Raw genomic sequence first — 16,096 nt, 5'->3', positions numbered from 1 at the left:
GTGAATATTTTCAACCTATGTAAATCCATGTAAAATAGATGAAGATGTGCTATTGTTCTTCCATTTCAGTTTTAAATACATTAGATGTCTTATGCTTTTTTGCAGCAATTTCTTGCTCACAGGTTTGCCTTGCGAATTGTGCTTCATGCTTAAGCTTAGACTTCCTTGACTAGCACATGCCTGGCACACGCTGCTTTTGCTCTTTGTGCTTCTCATGAATGGTGCGAAACAGAGGAGGTCTTACTGCCTGTTCTGTTTTGTTTTGTTTTTGAGAGAATTAGAATTTTAGTGCCTAGTGTTATCCAGATATATTTTCTCTACCTGTTCTAAAAGTTATTTTTAACTTTTCGGTCTTCAGAGCTATAGGGAAAAAGAGTCATAAAACTAAAGTCACGTAATTATGTAAATATTATTCATAATTCTATACAGCTCTTCACTGAAAATATTTTAACAGGCACATTATTTAAAAGTTACAGACTGTAAGAGGGGAAATGAGACATTTTACTTGATTTGGATAAATGCTGAAATAATTCTGCCTTAAAATGTACTACAGATGTCATGTTAGGAACACCATTCAGTCCATGTGTTAGGAATGTGGGTCCTCCTTTATACTTTGATTAACCTTATGTATATTTTTCCGAAGTTGATATCTTGACCATGGTCCAGTATGATGCTTTTGTTAGTGGTAAGTTTTGTCTTTGAATGCTTTGATAGTGGTTGTGGCTAGCAGGAATCACTTGTTTGGTTTGTTGAAATTTAAAGTTTGCTTCCAGTAAAATGTCAGCTAGCAGATGACTTACACCCTTCCAATTCAGTATTTTCTGTCACTCAAAACTATTGCAGAAAGGGTGTTTCCACAGAGTGTTTATCAAATGGCCTCCAGGCGTGCAACACTGGAGCCTGGCGTTGCTATCTCAGCCCTTTTGTGCATCTGAGTAACAGATTCTGTGCACATTTGCCAGGATAGGTACCTTTTAGAATACTGCCTCGTTTTGGGTATGTTAATGACCAACATATCTCAGCTCTCAACATATGGATGCAAATTCCTGGGTGTGGGGCTTAGTTTAAAATCCTTCTCAGTGTATGAATCTTCTCTAGCAAGTGTTGAGGTCGTGTGGGGGGTAAAACCTTACCCTGTTCAAAAAGACAAACCAAGAAAGCCTTGCTCTCCGAGCACTTTTCTACTGTAGCAGAATTATTCTCAAAGCGGTGTTTCATGGAGAGTATTTTTGGAATAAAGCTGCTAGAAAGTGGGTAGATCTGTCTTTGTTACCGTGATTGCTGTCTTTCTAACAGCGCTCATGTGATAATTTGTCTCTTACCATGCACTTTTCCATCAGAGTTCTGTGTACTTAGCTGTTCTACATGTTGAATAGCTCGGATATTTCAGGATTACCAGCTAGTGGCCAGGGATGATATGCTGTTTCAAAGAAGTGATTTAAACATACTGCATTAGTGAAACTGGAATAATACTTTTTAATCTTTTGCATTAGCTGCCATGCAACAACAGTTTTTTTTCTTAAAATATTATGGATTGGATAGTGAATTTATGCCTGATCAGATTTTTGCGATTTCATTTAAGCTTAGTGACTTCATCCTCTAATAGACAATTTAATAGAATTAGGATGATAAAAGGAGAAAAATAGGATCTCAAAAAAGGTCTCAATAGGATTTGAAATCTTTCATCTCTGAGCATCAAGCTAAAAAGTCCCAAAGCTAAATCCATATTTTGAAATGTGTAGATTGATGCTTTTTCATGACAACTTTCATAGTGCATCTCCAAATGAATGGAAACTTTCATTCTTATCTAGCTGGCCCTCTTTTGAGCAGGATATATTTGGAAGCTTAAAAAAATGACTTTTCCAAATTTCCATAACCGAGTCTTTTTTTCTTTTTTCCCATGCATTTATTATATCATTAAAAGAACTATTTCTAAGATTCCCCACTGCATAGTTTCATAAGCTGCTATTGAAAGAAGGGGTGTTCAGTTCTTTCACTGTGAGCAAGCTCACACTGTCCTTTGTATGGGCACAAATGCCCAGTGACACCTGAAGTTATGGTGGCAGTTTTCACCTCAGATTTGTCTGCACCAGAAGAGGTGGCTGCAGCTGAATTGAACACCAGAGATGGAGTCCAGCCATGAAGCTAACTGGAGCATCTTTGGTAAGTTGAGGAGTTTAAGGAGCGATAGTGTGACTAGTTGTAGGGATGTCAAAGTCATGGAATAGCATCATATTGGGAAGTTCGTGTGTGTGGCAGCTCTAAAGGTTGAAGAAATTCTTCTGGAGACGTAATTTAGCATTCCTTGTAACTAGATATAACTTTAGGCTGCTGAGAAGGGCGATCCCTTCCTTCCTGAAGAATTCTTAAAGTGAGGAGAGATACATGTTTTTGCAATACAGAGGTGAAAGGTATGGGGGGAAAAACATGAGTAAAAGGAAAAGAGAAAGGACAACCAAACTGAATGCTCTTAACTTTTCTTCTCCCTCTCATTCCTGACTTGTGAAATTTTAATTTTGGAAAAAAAACCTCTGAGTATGCTATTTATTTATTTATTTATTTTTAGCAAGGCATGCACCAATATAATCCATATGCCCAGTTTTTCATGATGAAATGATTATAAGTCCAATGCCGTTTTCCTAATGTAAGGAAAATGAAAATGAGAGATAATTTTTATTTTTAATAACTCTCTATCTTCTAAGTAAGCTATATTAAATTTCAAGGTGAAGATAATTTACATTCTCACCTGAATAGCATAGTAACCCAATCTAGACAGTTGTTTCAGTATTAAATAAACCCAAGTCTGAAGTGCAGCATTATGCATATTGCATTTCTGAGCAGCTTTGTTTAGCAGGAGCTGATTTGTTCTGATCTGTTCAAACTGCATGCTTCCTGTCCAGGGCATTTGAATGCTGGATGACTCAGCCGCTTGGGCAGTAAACACCTGCTTTTCTGCTCTTTTTTGCTTCCGTTTGTGTCTCTGACTTGTTTCAGAGCAGATGCCTTAGTAAGAAACTTAGTAAGACTCAAAATCGAGAAGTGGGGGACATTTTAGGTTCTGTCTATTGATATGGGAAACTCAAGGCGTGCAAGGAATCTGCCGTGTGTATCCAAACTCGAAATACTCATGTAGGAGTGCTCTTGAGTATACAAAATGTAGTTTATGGTCTCTGAAGTAATCGTGAGAGGGGATGGGAGGTTCTTAAATGATTTTCAAGGGAGCCAAACATTATTTAGGTCCAAAATTTTGGTTTTATTGCTTTGACAGATGACGTTAGAGTTTAGCATAATGTATCTGCTGTTGTAATATTGTGTGATGCAGCAGCACATAAAGAGAGCTATGTTCACAAAATGTAGTTTTAATAAACTTTTAATAAACTCTTATGGAAACAAATGTGTGGGTTTTTCTTTTTTTTTGGTTATGTTTAGGCATGAATTTAGGTTTTTGAACTACTCCTACATCAGCAGTAATAAAAATTAGAGAATTTAAAGAAGCAGAGGGAAAATACGAAGGTTTATGGAAAAGATTCAGTGTGATTTCGAATCTGTTTAGTAGGAGACTCTTTTGGTCTGGGGTATACTGCTTAATTGGTCTTAGCTTACCTAAAAATGCTAAAAGGATCCCTCTTTTTGCATAAGGTAGTTGTCTTTACTGTCTTTACTGAGAGGATTTCTCTCTTGCACAGTTTTAAAACTAAGTATTATTTTGCAATGCCGAGCAAGAGACATCGAGCCTGTCATGCTCCTCCTTCTTCCTTGTTACTTTTTTGAAAACCTCTATACAGGGTTCCTTTCCTGGCTGTGGCAGAGTTGCCTGCCTTTAGCTACCTGACCTTCTCCACAGCCTCCATTCCTGCTTCCAGAGGGGCTTCCCGCCCCTCCTCTCAGCCTAACGGGGATGCTTCCTTTGCTGGTGCACTTAGAGGCCACATGTCCTTTATTGCTCCTCTCCTGGACAAGGAGCTCACTGAGGGAAATGTTTTTGCTCCCCTTCTCAACCTATCTGTGCAGTCCATGCATTTGTGGCTGAATCCAGGGTGTCTTGCCCTAATGAGTGGGTCTGGGTTCCTCCAGGAAGAGGAAATGGGACTTTTGGTAAACTGGCTGCAGCATGTCTGTGTGACTCAGCTGAAGTAGCTCTTGCTCTTCTGCTTGGAGAAAGGGAGAAGGAAGTAGCTGCTGCTGCATTTACGTCGTGTTTTCCAACCCAAGCAAGAGCAGCCTTTGCCCTGGTTCTGCGCTCAGCCTCTGCCTGTGCTGGCACGAGGTAGGTGTTTCAGATTTCACGTGGCCAGAACTTTGCTGGGGCTTCCTGTGCTCCCCTGGTTTGAGAACCTCAAAGGTTACCTAGATGTTGTAGGCAGACTAGTCTGTCCAGTTAGTAGAAAGCATTGCCAGCCTCAAGAAATGGCTCCCCAAGAAATCTCCATTTCCCTCTGTCAAGAGCTTTATACATTGTATTGAAGATCATCTGAGCATGATGTTTGTTTAATGGGGGAAAGTAAATTCCAGAGTTAAGAATTCTCCATTAATAATGTTTAAACATTTGAATCCAGGGAGTGTCAGCTTGACTGACCTAAGTGATCCCGTTTGGTTTAGTGCAGAGTGAGGAGCCCAGATGGAAAGGACTGGAGCCAAAAGTGACTTAATTGGTTTCTACCTTGAATCACACCCAGAGGCAGTAGTTATCCAAAGTACCATGATGTTGGCATTGTCATCAGTGTCTGAAAAAAAAACCAAAAATCCCACCAGCAAAAATCACTAGAACTCTTGAGTTCAAGTTTTTGTAATTAGAGTTGTTTACCAAACCTGTGCTGTGCAGTGGCTGAGGACATACGTGTAAACTTCAAAAAATAGGTAGCTGTAAGTGTATCATGGGATTCAATCTCATTCAAAAATATTGCATTTACTGCTTGTGCAACTGCATACTTCACTTCTGTTAGCTTAGCGCTCACCTGTAAATCAACATCAGAATTTTGAAAATGCTGTTTTGAGCTTTTCAAGTCATTTAGAAAATCAAATGCTATTGTTTTGATGCTCTCTTAAAATATAGTTTGCAATTGAACATTTTTCAAAATTAAACATTTTTAAAGCAGGACGACCCAGCCCATTCATATCGATAGCAGTTTGGAATTAAATCGTGTCATGTGATAGGTACTATAATATTGCAAAACTAGAATTCGAGATTTGAGTATAATCCAAAAAGAATCGTTTAGAAAACTTGAGGTATTAGTGCGGGGTATGTATCCTCATGCATGTTATGCTGAGTTTTTCTTTGGTCTGTAGCAAAATCCCTTGAAGTGTGACTTCTAACAGTACATGTAAGCAAATGGAAGGAAATTGTAGCACAAACTAATATAATTTGCCTTTTCAACGATTTTTCAGCCTGATTCATGTTCTGGGAAATAATGTTATGATAATAGGACAGTACGGGATGTAGCCATTTAGTAAAAATTGAAAGATGATAGCTCCAGAGCTACATAATGAGATTACAATCTGAAAGTTTTAGAGAACACTCAGGTCAGAACCAGTAGCTAATGAATGAAACCTGAAAGGACTGTCTGCTGAAAGTCTTGAGGTCTTCCAAAAGGTGTGGCTTTTTTTTTTTCCTGTTTGTTTTAATAAAGCTCTTTACACAAATCTAAGATTTTCTAGTATGATTTACTGAACTCCTGTAATATAGCCCTGGGTGAAGTTCACGTAATTCTAAAACAACTTAAAAGTAAATGTGGGGCTTCTGTATGAGTAGTATTAAAAAAGTAGAAATACAAAGCAGACAAAACATGTCAAATACATGAAAGAAGAGACCTTCAGATAAAAGTCATAACTTATGAACATGGATAGTTGAGGAAAACACAGTGAAAATATTTTCTACGCTGCTGTATTGTCAAAGATTTCTATTTAATTATAAAAACAGAAGAACCTGACATATGTGGAAGGGCTTATTTTTCAGGTTAATGGATTGTATTCTAATGCTTGCAAATATTAGAGACTACTTCTGCCTATTGTAACTAACTTTCTTCTAAGTGAGTTTCTTCTTTCTTCTATGAGTTAGGCTATGAGTATAGCTCAAGGTTTAAAGAGTAAAATGCTGGCCATGTGGTAATTTTTAATGAGCATGGAAACAACACACCTGCAACTAGCTTGGTATTTATGGTTCAGCAGTGCAAGGGAAATCTTACCACTCCCCAAAAATGGCAGGTATGTTCTCATGGTTAGTACAGTCTGAACCTCTCTGTTTTGCACCCTACTCAAGCAGATGTGACCACTGAACATTATGTTACTGTCTCTGAATGGCACCAGTAACCTGGTGAACTTTAAAAGACTAAGAATTTTTTAATCCTGATCTAATCTCTAATCGAATCTAATGATCTAATCTGGCCTTTTTTTTTTCTCTCCTCTTTCCTTTTTTGCTAGGAACCTATTTGTTTGAAATAACTTATGAAGTAAAACATGAAATCCCATAGAGATCCCATGACTAATTTCAAGTTATTCGCTAATCAGAAGGTTGCTTGTGGTTTAGTCCTGGTTATTTACACTGCAGTGTGGACAGTTTGGACTCTCCTCCATCCTTTTTCACAGTTGCAAAACACTCCTACTCCTAAGTCCTTTCGTATTGTACTTAGACCTATTGAACTTTAATCTGAAACACTTTAGTAGTCACTTCAAATTTCTTTGCCCTGATATTACCTGTGAATGTAGGGGAGAGGAAAAAATGGAAGGAACCTGGTGAGGAAGAAAACCAGCATTTGTAGTAGATATGCTAAACTGTAATGCAACTTCGTGCGTATCTCTGTTTTCTCTCCTTCTCCCCAGGGAAGGATTCTTCCCTAGAATTTGAAACATTTAAGTCAAGAAGAAAATTTGTTTTTCTTCACAGATGCTAAAAAAGCTTGCCTAATTCGTATTGGTATAATTTAACAGTTCTGAGAATATTATATGGTTTTGGAATAACTTGCAATATATATTCTCTGTCTTATGTTTGTTATATGTAGACTGCTTTTTGCTGACTACTTATACTAGTATTGTATATATTGTATGTACTATATTGTGTAATATGTTTGTGCTTTGTAAAGTTCTAAACGTAGTGAGTCGCTAAGTCCATTGCTTAGAAAAAACCTGCTACAAACTACTGGAAAAGTTTTAGGATTATAATTCCATGGATTAATATTTCATAAAGTTTCTTTTGGAAATTTATTTCAAGTTTGTCTTGTACTGCACAAAAATAAAATTTCAATTGTTAAGTCTATTTCTGTGAAGCAGTTGACTGGATTTCTAGTGCTAGGTACCTCTAAATGCTGTTTCTGTAATTACAACAAACAGCCATTTTATACGTGACCTTGTCTAGCACAAAGAACTTGGTCATGAGAACATGTAAGCTCATTTTCAGAAATACAACAGACAAGAACCGGAGATATTTGGTAACCGCTGCGTAATAATCTTTTAAGTTCCGTAAGCTTATCTTGACCCTTCTTAAGACCTGGATACAGGCTTTTTTTATTTTTTTTTATTATTTTTTTTATTTTAGTCATATTCCACAATTTAACAAATTTTAATAGACATGTACCTCAAGATAGTGGAAAAAATGTGAATTGATGAGTACCAGTTTGTAATTTAGTGAAACCATATTTATGTTTGTTGCGTTAGTCAGATTCTTTCCTTAGCAGCACTCTGCAGCTGTGAATGTGCTGTGCCATCTAACAGGCCTCTCCTCTGTCTGGAGAAGCACAGAATGGACTAGTCAGCTTTGCCAATTGCCATCCATCGAGAATTATCCAGCAGACAACCCCAGATGCAGAACAACAAGTTTGCATGTTGCATGAACAGCTGGGCTGATTTGCACTAGTAGCGCTATTATGTGGTTTTATGTGCTCGTTTAACTGGTGATTTTTGTCTTTGCTGAGGGTGCAGTCTGACTTTAATGTTTATGATCCCTGTTAATGACTTCGTTTTTCTTAAGAAATGTTTGCATGTTTTAGAAGACGTATGCTTCTGTCCAATAATTTTTAGAAACATCTTTATAAATCTTATTCCAAAGATTTTGTATCTTTGGTGAACCAAAATAGCCACCAAAGTCTGTACGGCAGAAAATACTGATGCTGAAATTTTCAATTTAGACAAAACAAGTTCATCTGATTTTGTGGAAAGCAGCAAGTCTGTTACAGATCTTTTGTCTGTAACAGAAATGAAAGCTGCAGAATGGGAAGTGGAATTAGTTTACTTCACCTCTGTGCTCTTGTGCTTATTTGTCTTGAATATAAAAAAAAGATTTTTTTTTCCAGGGAGGCAATAATGCAGGTCATACCGTTGTTGTGGATTCTGTGGAGTATGACTTTCATCTTCTGCCAAGTGGCATCATCAATCCAAAAGTTACATCATTCATTGGTAAGTGAGACATCTCTAAAAGAGAAATGGTCACACAATAATGCAGTCTTTGACATCTTAAAATAATAAAAAAGAAGATACATGAGAACATACACGATCAGGATTTTTCTTCCTTAAAACTCACAGGGGCCTGGACTCCATTTGTGAAGCAACTCTACTACTTTGTTAATGTCTTAGCTAAATTGTGAAGCTTGGATTCTGGGTATTTCTTTTGGTTTATTGTGTTGCATAGTCTATCTTTGTTCTTATCTATCGTGTCACTGCAAACCACTTGCTTATCTAAATTCTCTTTTCTTTTCCCTTCCTTGTTTCCTCTTACTTTCTTTACTGTTTATCACTTTTATTTAGACAGTTTCTCCCTATTCTAGTCTTCAGCTTTCCTGAGTGACTACCAGTGCATTTTGCAACATAGGTCTTTTCTCCCTTTTCTGTTGCACGGTGGAATAAGTGAATACTGAATCGAAGAAGATTTCTCCACTGTGTAGGTTCCTGTCAAATGGTCTTCTCAAGATGGTGCAGTAGAAGGCTTAGGGCAGTGACAGTAAAATGTGAAGCCGGGATCTATAGATGCTGGGTAGATGTTGTACTGACTGCTTCTTGTCTGCTGGGTTTGGCATACCCTTACAATGGTTCAGTTTTGTTGTATGGAAATGCTCATTTGTAAACCATGCTTAACTTTATGAGCTGCTAACCTTTCTCTGAGCAACATGAAAGGATGGCAAATTTCAGTTCCCTGTAGCAAAATGAGCTTGTATTGTTGGAGCTTTTTTTTCCTCTGTTATTTTAGTTAGTCTGGTAACAACACCACCTCTATTCACACAATATTCCTTAGTTATTTACAGAGGAATACACAGGGATATGCAAACGTAATGTTTTTAATGATGCCAGGACTGAGCTAAGCTTTTAAAAATCAGTCGTTTTATTAAAATGAAAACAAAAAGAGAAGTTAGAGAAATCAGGAAGAGAAAGTTGTATTCCAGACTGTCCCACAATACTATTACTGACCTAAACTGGGAGTTTAAGCTTTTCAAAGAGATTAATGTATGTATTCAGAAACTCATTATTAGTGATAGCTTCCAAAGAATGAAAACAGTCATGTATTAAAGATTTAAAAATTAAACAAATACTCCTCATGCAAAGCACGATGTCTCTGAATTGATTGGAACTTTTTTTCCGTGTTCAGCATAATACACTAAACTTTTTATAATGCTGATTTTTAATTTCTTTAGGAAATGGTGTAGTAATTCATTTGCCAGGACTCTTTGAAGAAGCTGAAAAGAATCTGAAGAAAGGAAAAGGTGAGACTATTTTAAGATACTGCTTTTAAAATGTTGCATATGGCCTTCTTGATAGTTGATATTATGGCCAAAACAAGTAAATCAACTGTCTAAATTATTCAAAAGGAAAAAGCTACTAATTTGTTATGAAATTGAGAAACAAGTAAAATGCCTAGAATTTTTTTCGTCTCAAAAATAAGCCTGATTTCCTTAGCTTTATAGGCTGATGTCAGACTTTAATTACTGAAATTTACATGTGGAAGGTATTTGCTCATCCTTTAAATGATGACTAAACATGAAAAACATTTCTCCATTAAACACTGAAAGAGAAAAATGCTATACAAAGCATAACTTGAACTATTTTACTTTTGTTTAAGGGCTAGAAGGCTGGGAAAAAAGACTAATAATTTCTGACAGGGCTCATATTGGTAAGTTCTCCAATTTTATTTTATTTTTGCTTCTCTGAACTTTCCATGGCATTAAAAAGGTAAAAGTTTTTACTCATCTCTTTACAGTGATATATAAAATTATTTTGGATTAAGCCTCTGAATGTTAAGTGTTGTTCTGGTTGCTTTGGGTGGTTGAAGATCCTGGGTGCCGGGATGCTCTCCCAGGTTCATACCCTAGTGGCTCTTTAGAATCATATGCTAGACAGGAAACTGAGTTCACATTCCAAGCCAAAAACTAAATGTGAAAAACAGTCAAGAAGCACTTTGGAATTTAATTGCCAGGAAGATTAATATCTCCCCTATTGTAAAAGTGGTTTTGCTGTTTTTTCCTGAAAAAGCTTTTCTGGTGGGAAACCGTGTGACTTTTCATGACTTCCAAACTAGAGACTTCCCTCCCAACTAAATTGCTACGTACTTCAGAAAAGAGGGCTTATGGGAGTGCCTATGAGAAGGACTCTAGGGATTGAGAGAATGACTTTCCTTTTGGTTGTAGGCTCCTGTCAGGGAGCTCATGAGTCAAATTTTGACCCTAAATTACGTTCCAGACAGCTCTTCAGTTCAGAGACTTGGATAAAATCATGTTTAGAGTCCAAGCTGCCAAAAGAGAGCTAAAGGCTAGAGGCCTCTTCCGTGCTGGAGGCTTTTCCTGTATGTCCTCTAGACCATCTTTATTGCATAAATTCATCCTCTGAAATAGTCATTGGGACATAGTTGTCATGTATTGGGAAATGAGCTTTTTGTTCATGTGGTTACCTAGGTTCTGAAGATTCAAACTTTTGGGGGTTTTGATCAGACAAAAGCTTATGGCACTTTTTTTTAATCTCATCTGGAGATCTGATGTAACTGCAGATGAACATGCTATTTCAAAATAAATCTGCTTTTACTTTGCAATAATTATTCAGTTTGGAGGAAAAAGAGTAACTGCAAGCAAATGATTTGGAAGCAACTAGATTATTAGAAATGGTGTGCAATGGTTATATTACAATGGCAATATTGTAAAGATTTTCATGGGTAAAGAGATACCGAGTAAAAAGGACCAAGCCTATCACCTATAATCACTCAACCTCTTAGGAACAACCAGGCAGTCATCAATGCTATTAAAAAGGATTTTGAAGATGGTCTGGAGATCTGTTGCCATTATAAATATGCCTTATATGAAATGGGCTTTGGTAGTCTGTGAATTGTATTCTTAGTCTATAACAAAAGATCATCCAAAATAGGTTCAAGCTCCTCGAGATGATTTAATGTTTGCAGTATGGGGAAATGTGGAAATAAATGCAAAAGCAACTTGGTAAGGAGAGTGAGGAAGATTGCTCTAGTGTGCTAGATTGCTCTGAACAAGAGTTCTTACTGAATGAGTCAGCTGTAAGTTTTCCATTTTTTCCTGTGTAATAAATGGATTAGTTGTTGAACTTTCAGGACACAGTGCTTAGGAAAAATAAGTTGGTAACGTGGAAATGTCTATTTTCTGTAAACCTGTAAGCTGCTGCAGATGTGTTTATATTTGCTATGAGTCTTGTTGTATTTATTTTTTGGTAAATGGAGAACTGTAAGGGTTCTTTTGTGATTTGTTGCTGTGAGTATGCATTGCTAAAAACAAAAACAGCACTACTTGTGAAGATGACTTCTGTCTGGGTCTTGTTCTGTATTGGTTTATTTAATCAATGGTGGAAGATTTTATCCAAATTTATTTCTACTACTGCAGTCTTGCTAAAGTTAACATGACTCAAGAATTCTGTAGAATGAATGAAAACATTCTAAAGTCCCTACCTTAAAATTCATCAGTATGACTGCTATGATCCATTTTTCAGGATTTTTTTCCTATTAGGTGTTTTCTTGCTCTTTGTGATCTGTACATTATTTTGGGCTATTATTAGGCTGGAATGGCTTAGTTAATCTGTGGGAGATGGTATGCAGCCTGTGAGTAGTCTACAAAATAAAAATCACCATAGAGCACTTTGCTGTGAAGAAACATAAAAGAATAAAAAAGACTCTTGTCATTGTAGTTTCCTCTCTTTTTGTATATGCTTTTGTGGTAAATGATGGTTTTGTAGAAATCATTATGGTTATGGTTATTTGTTTCCTGCAAATTTTCTACTGAAGGGATTTTTTTTTCATTTTCTTAGTATTTGACTTCCACCAAGCTGCTGATGGAATTCAAGAACAGCAAAGAGAACAAGCAGGAAAGAAGTATGTAGTTTTGTCAAACACAGGAAACATATGTGACTTAGAACCTTGGAGATATCATTTTTTGTTTGTCATCATGTTTAAAATGGCATTAATTGTTCCTTGCAAGTCTTTAACGTGGAATATGCAAGGATTGCTTCTTACACTTCTGGTATACAGTGGCAAGCAATATATTACATTCTTAACAAAAGGGTTGTATCTTGTTTTTTTTTTTTTTTTTTCTCTCCATTTGTGAATAAGTTCCTGTGTCCTAATTTGCTGAAAAAAGTTGCTGCTTCCTGGTATTTAAACTGTGTATCAGAAAAAATGATTAAAAAAAAAAAGAAAAAAAAATCTGTTTATAAAGATTGAAAGACCATTAGATCTCCGAATAACTGAAGTCTGATAGGACTAGTAGGGTACCCAGTGGGCTTTGTTTTCAGAAGTGCGTGTTAATATTCATGCTGTCTGTTACATTCTGCTGCTGACTTGATGAAATTCTTGCAACTTATAAAAACTAGGCACTACATTTCTAGTTTGTGACTTCCAATTGTCTTGCCAGTTTTGGGGGATGGAGAAGGAGGTGTCAGAATGAACAGTATAACACATCTACAATTGGAAAGTAATGCATCACTGTAGGGGTTTCTAAGATAAAAACTTAAACTTAATTCCTCTCCTGGGGGAAGATTGTGTTAAGTGGATAGAAACTAATTCAGTCTTCCCTACTGAAACTTTAGTTTTTTAAAAGGTATCACCCTTGTCTGATTTGGGCATTAAGAGAATGTCTGATTTAGGCAAAATGTAGTGAAACATACTTTTTTCACACAGGTTGTTACTGCCTGTTACCTTTTAAAAAACTTTAAAAAGCAAAGGGGAAGGGTTTTGCTTTTTTTTTTAAGCCAATATCTGTATATCAGATATTTCTGAAGCGTGTTTGTGGAGTACAAAATAAAACCAATGTATGACAGTATTTATGGTTAAAAACACTGAGTCACTTGGCCACTTGTGAGAGTGAACTACTCTATTAGTCAACGTTAAAGACTAAGAGAATACCCAATAAGGAAATAACCACTTTCCTCCTAGTCAGTGAGGAGCCTCACTCTGCTTTAGTTAAATGATAGTGTACTATACAAAGTTAAGTCAAGATGTCCTGGGTTTCATACAGAAGGCAAGCATTACCACTCCCGGAAATAACTCAAAGTTGAGTCTGATTTTAATAATCTATTTTTTTTTCTCCTCTCTCCATCAGTCTTAACCTTTTAAGGTTTTTCTGTCTTTTCTGAATTTTATACTGTGACCCTTTAAGCATGTCTTTCCTTGAGTTACCTTTTTTTTTTTTTTTCCCTTTTCCTTTTTTTTCATTTTTAGGAGTTAAAATATAAAAAGGCAGTATGTTAACTCTGAAACCTAGTTGTTAATAGTCTAACTTGACAGGGAAGCTAGCACTGTTCTGGGATTTGGCCTTGCAGTACCACAACTTTTATGTTGTGACTGAATTATTACTCTAGCCTCCCTAGGTTAGGCATAGGGAATGACGACTTTTTAATCAACTTTGTTAGTGCGAAGGGGAAGGCAAGCAGGTTCTGAAATTTTAAATAGCAGGTAAAGTCCAAATACCAGGGCATTAAAATCCCTATTGAACTGATGTAGTTTAGGAAAATCTGAACGAGGTTCTTCCTGCATCAGAATTGTCTGAAAACCTACATTTTTATTCAATAGTTAAAACAAATAAAAATAAGTTAAATTAAATAAATAAAGATACTGTCTTTTAATGTGCTGTCTTTCAAAATATCATTTCACTGGTTTCTGCCAGTGTTGCTCATGTTAAGCATGCTGGTTTTGCTGCTTACTATATCATTCTTTAAGGAGTCTTTAAGGAGTTTAAAGGGTCTAAGTCTAGCTGTAGTTCTGTGACAGTAAACTATATTTTATCACAAGCTAAAAAAATTCTCAATTCTATCTGCTTGTCAGGAAAGATAGGTAGGTAAAGGTAAGTAATTTGGGTTTTCAGAACTGGCTGTAGTAAAATGTATTCCTGAACTGTTTCTTGCATATGTTTTGAGCATCAAAGTCACTTTTAGATATTGACCAGTGATTTTATTTTCCCAGCTTAAACAGAAGCTTTCATTATTAATGATTTCTCTCATACAAACTTGAAATCCACACTGTCTGTTCTGTGGCTTTAACAAGGACTCTCTTTATCTCTTTAGGAAATAACTTCACAGGAAGTTGTTTGTTTAGTTTCAGTTCATACTATCAAAGGGTGTTGTTTTGACATTCAGTCCTTTGGGTGTAAAATCAGAGAAAAAAATTCTTTTTTTTGTAGAAAAGCATTTCACTAAAATATGAAGGGACATTACTTTAAAAATAAGTATATGGAAGGTATATCCTTAAACCGTATTGTTCTGAAATTAACTTTTAGATCAGAAATATTCTGTGCATCAAGATGTTAAATGTTTGCAATAGTAGCATTTGATTTTTGCTCTAAATATATATTAGCTCTTAAGAAAAAATAATTGCATTATTATCTTTTGAAAGTTTGGGAACTACCAAGAAAGGAATTGGGCCAGTATATTCCTCAAAAGCTGCTCGAAGTGGACTCCGAATGTGTGATCTTGTTTCTGATTTTGATGAATTTTCTGAGAGGTAATTTCTATATTTTAATGCACAATTTCAAGCTTTAAGTCTCTGTGTAAACAATTGCATCTGTCTGCTGTTACGTTTTTTTTTTTTTCTGTGTATTGTTCTGCTTAAAACAAATAAATCACAAAATCATTGTAGGCGTGTAACCAATAAATGCTAAAGTGGGGGAGGAAAGCACACAAACAAAAAACCCTAATGAAAAATCTTTGCCTTTCAGGTTTAAAGTGTTAGCCAATCAGTACAAAGCTATATACCCTACCTTAGAGATAGACATTGAAGGGGAGCTGAAAAAGCTGAAGGTAAGCCTGCCTCTGTCTGCTCAATGATATAATCACTCTGTGCAGGATTTATTTCTTTGTTTTTAAGAATAGGTACTCTGAAAGACTCTTTTGATGCTGCTTTTTGCAGCATTTGAGAACATAGTTTTAAAGAGCTATTGTTAACACTAAAAAAAACATAATTAAGGAGAATTCTTCTCGCCTTTCTGCTTGCTCAAACATAGTGACTGGAAAAATAAGATTGTAATTCAGGATAGCAGGTCTTCATTGTAATGCAAAATATGCGTTTCTCTTGTCAGAACCTTGAGAATTGTAGTATGTATCCTGTTCTATTCAAAAAAGTTAACATTTTTGTATACAGTTAACTAGCAACTTGATAGCCGTAGATCTAATGAAGGCTGATTAACTAACCACAATACTACTTTGTTGGAAATTATGAATTCTGATTTGACGTTTTCCCTTAACTGGAGCACTTGTGAGAATTCTCTCTAGTTTGCAAGCCTTGTAAGCCAAGCTCTTATGTGGAAAACTGTCGAGTGCCTTAGCTTTACCAAGCTTCTTTTTTTTTTTTCTCTTCCAATGCATTTTGTAGAAACTTTAATCTCTTTGACATTTTCACTCTTCAGAAGGCTTCAGCCAAATTAAAAAAAAAAACAGTTAAAAACATGGAGGAATGTGTGGAACGGGGGTGGGAACACACAGTTACATAGTTACAGTTAATTATCTTAGAAGATCAGGCCAAAGAAAATTGTCCTTTTATCTTTAGTTGCCACTAAACACAGTTTGCCAGCTCTAGAAAGCAGTATGTGGGAGTTCTAGCATTTCTGCTTGGCTTGCTTTAAATGATGTCACTTACACATTTTGAACTATAAAACTTTTATCTATATGTAGACCTGAA

General features: G+C 36.1%; 1 protein-coding gene across 1 annotated transcript in view; it reads left to right on the top strand.

Moving 5' to 3' along the window:
• The window catches only part of ADSS2 (adenylosuccinate synthase 2), a 37,012-nt gene that overhangs the window by 6,293 nt on the left and 14,623 nt on the right, over positions 1 to 16,096 (top strand). Inside the window, exons 2-7 of the mRNA XM_088524161.1 lie at positions 8,283 to 8,385; positions 9,615 to 9,683; positions 10,040 to 10,090; positions 12,238 to 12,301; positions 14,816 to 14,923; positions 15,138 to 15,219. Coding sequence (XP_088380287.1) covers positions 8,283 to 8,385; positions 9,615 to 9,683; positions 10,040 to 10,090; positions 12,238 to 12,301; positions 14,816 to 14,923; positions 15,138 to 15,219 — 477 coding nt within the window. The remainder of the gene's footprint in view (positions 1 to 8,282; positions 8,386 to 9,614; positions 9,684 to 10,039; positions 10,091 to 12,237; positions 12,302 to 14,815; positions 14,924 to 15,137; positions 15,220 to 16,096) is intronic.

Source organism: Tinamus guttatus, unplaced genomic scaffold (assembly GCF_059628265.1).
Source record: "Tinamus guttatus ecotype Peru unplaced genomic scaffold, ASM5962826v1 Tinamus_guttatus_pri_ptg000208l, whole genome shotgun sequence".
Taxonomy (NCBI): Eukaryota; Metazoa; Chordata; class Aves; order Tinamiformes; family Tinamidae; genus Tinamus; species Tinamus guttatus.
The sequence above is the reverse complement of the archived record's forward strand: the minus strand, read 5'-3'. Positions and strand labels throughout refer to the sequence as shown.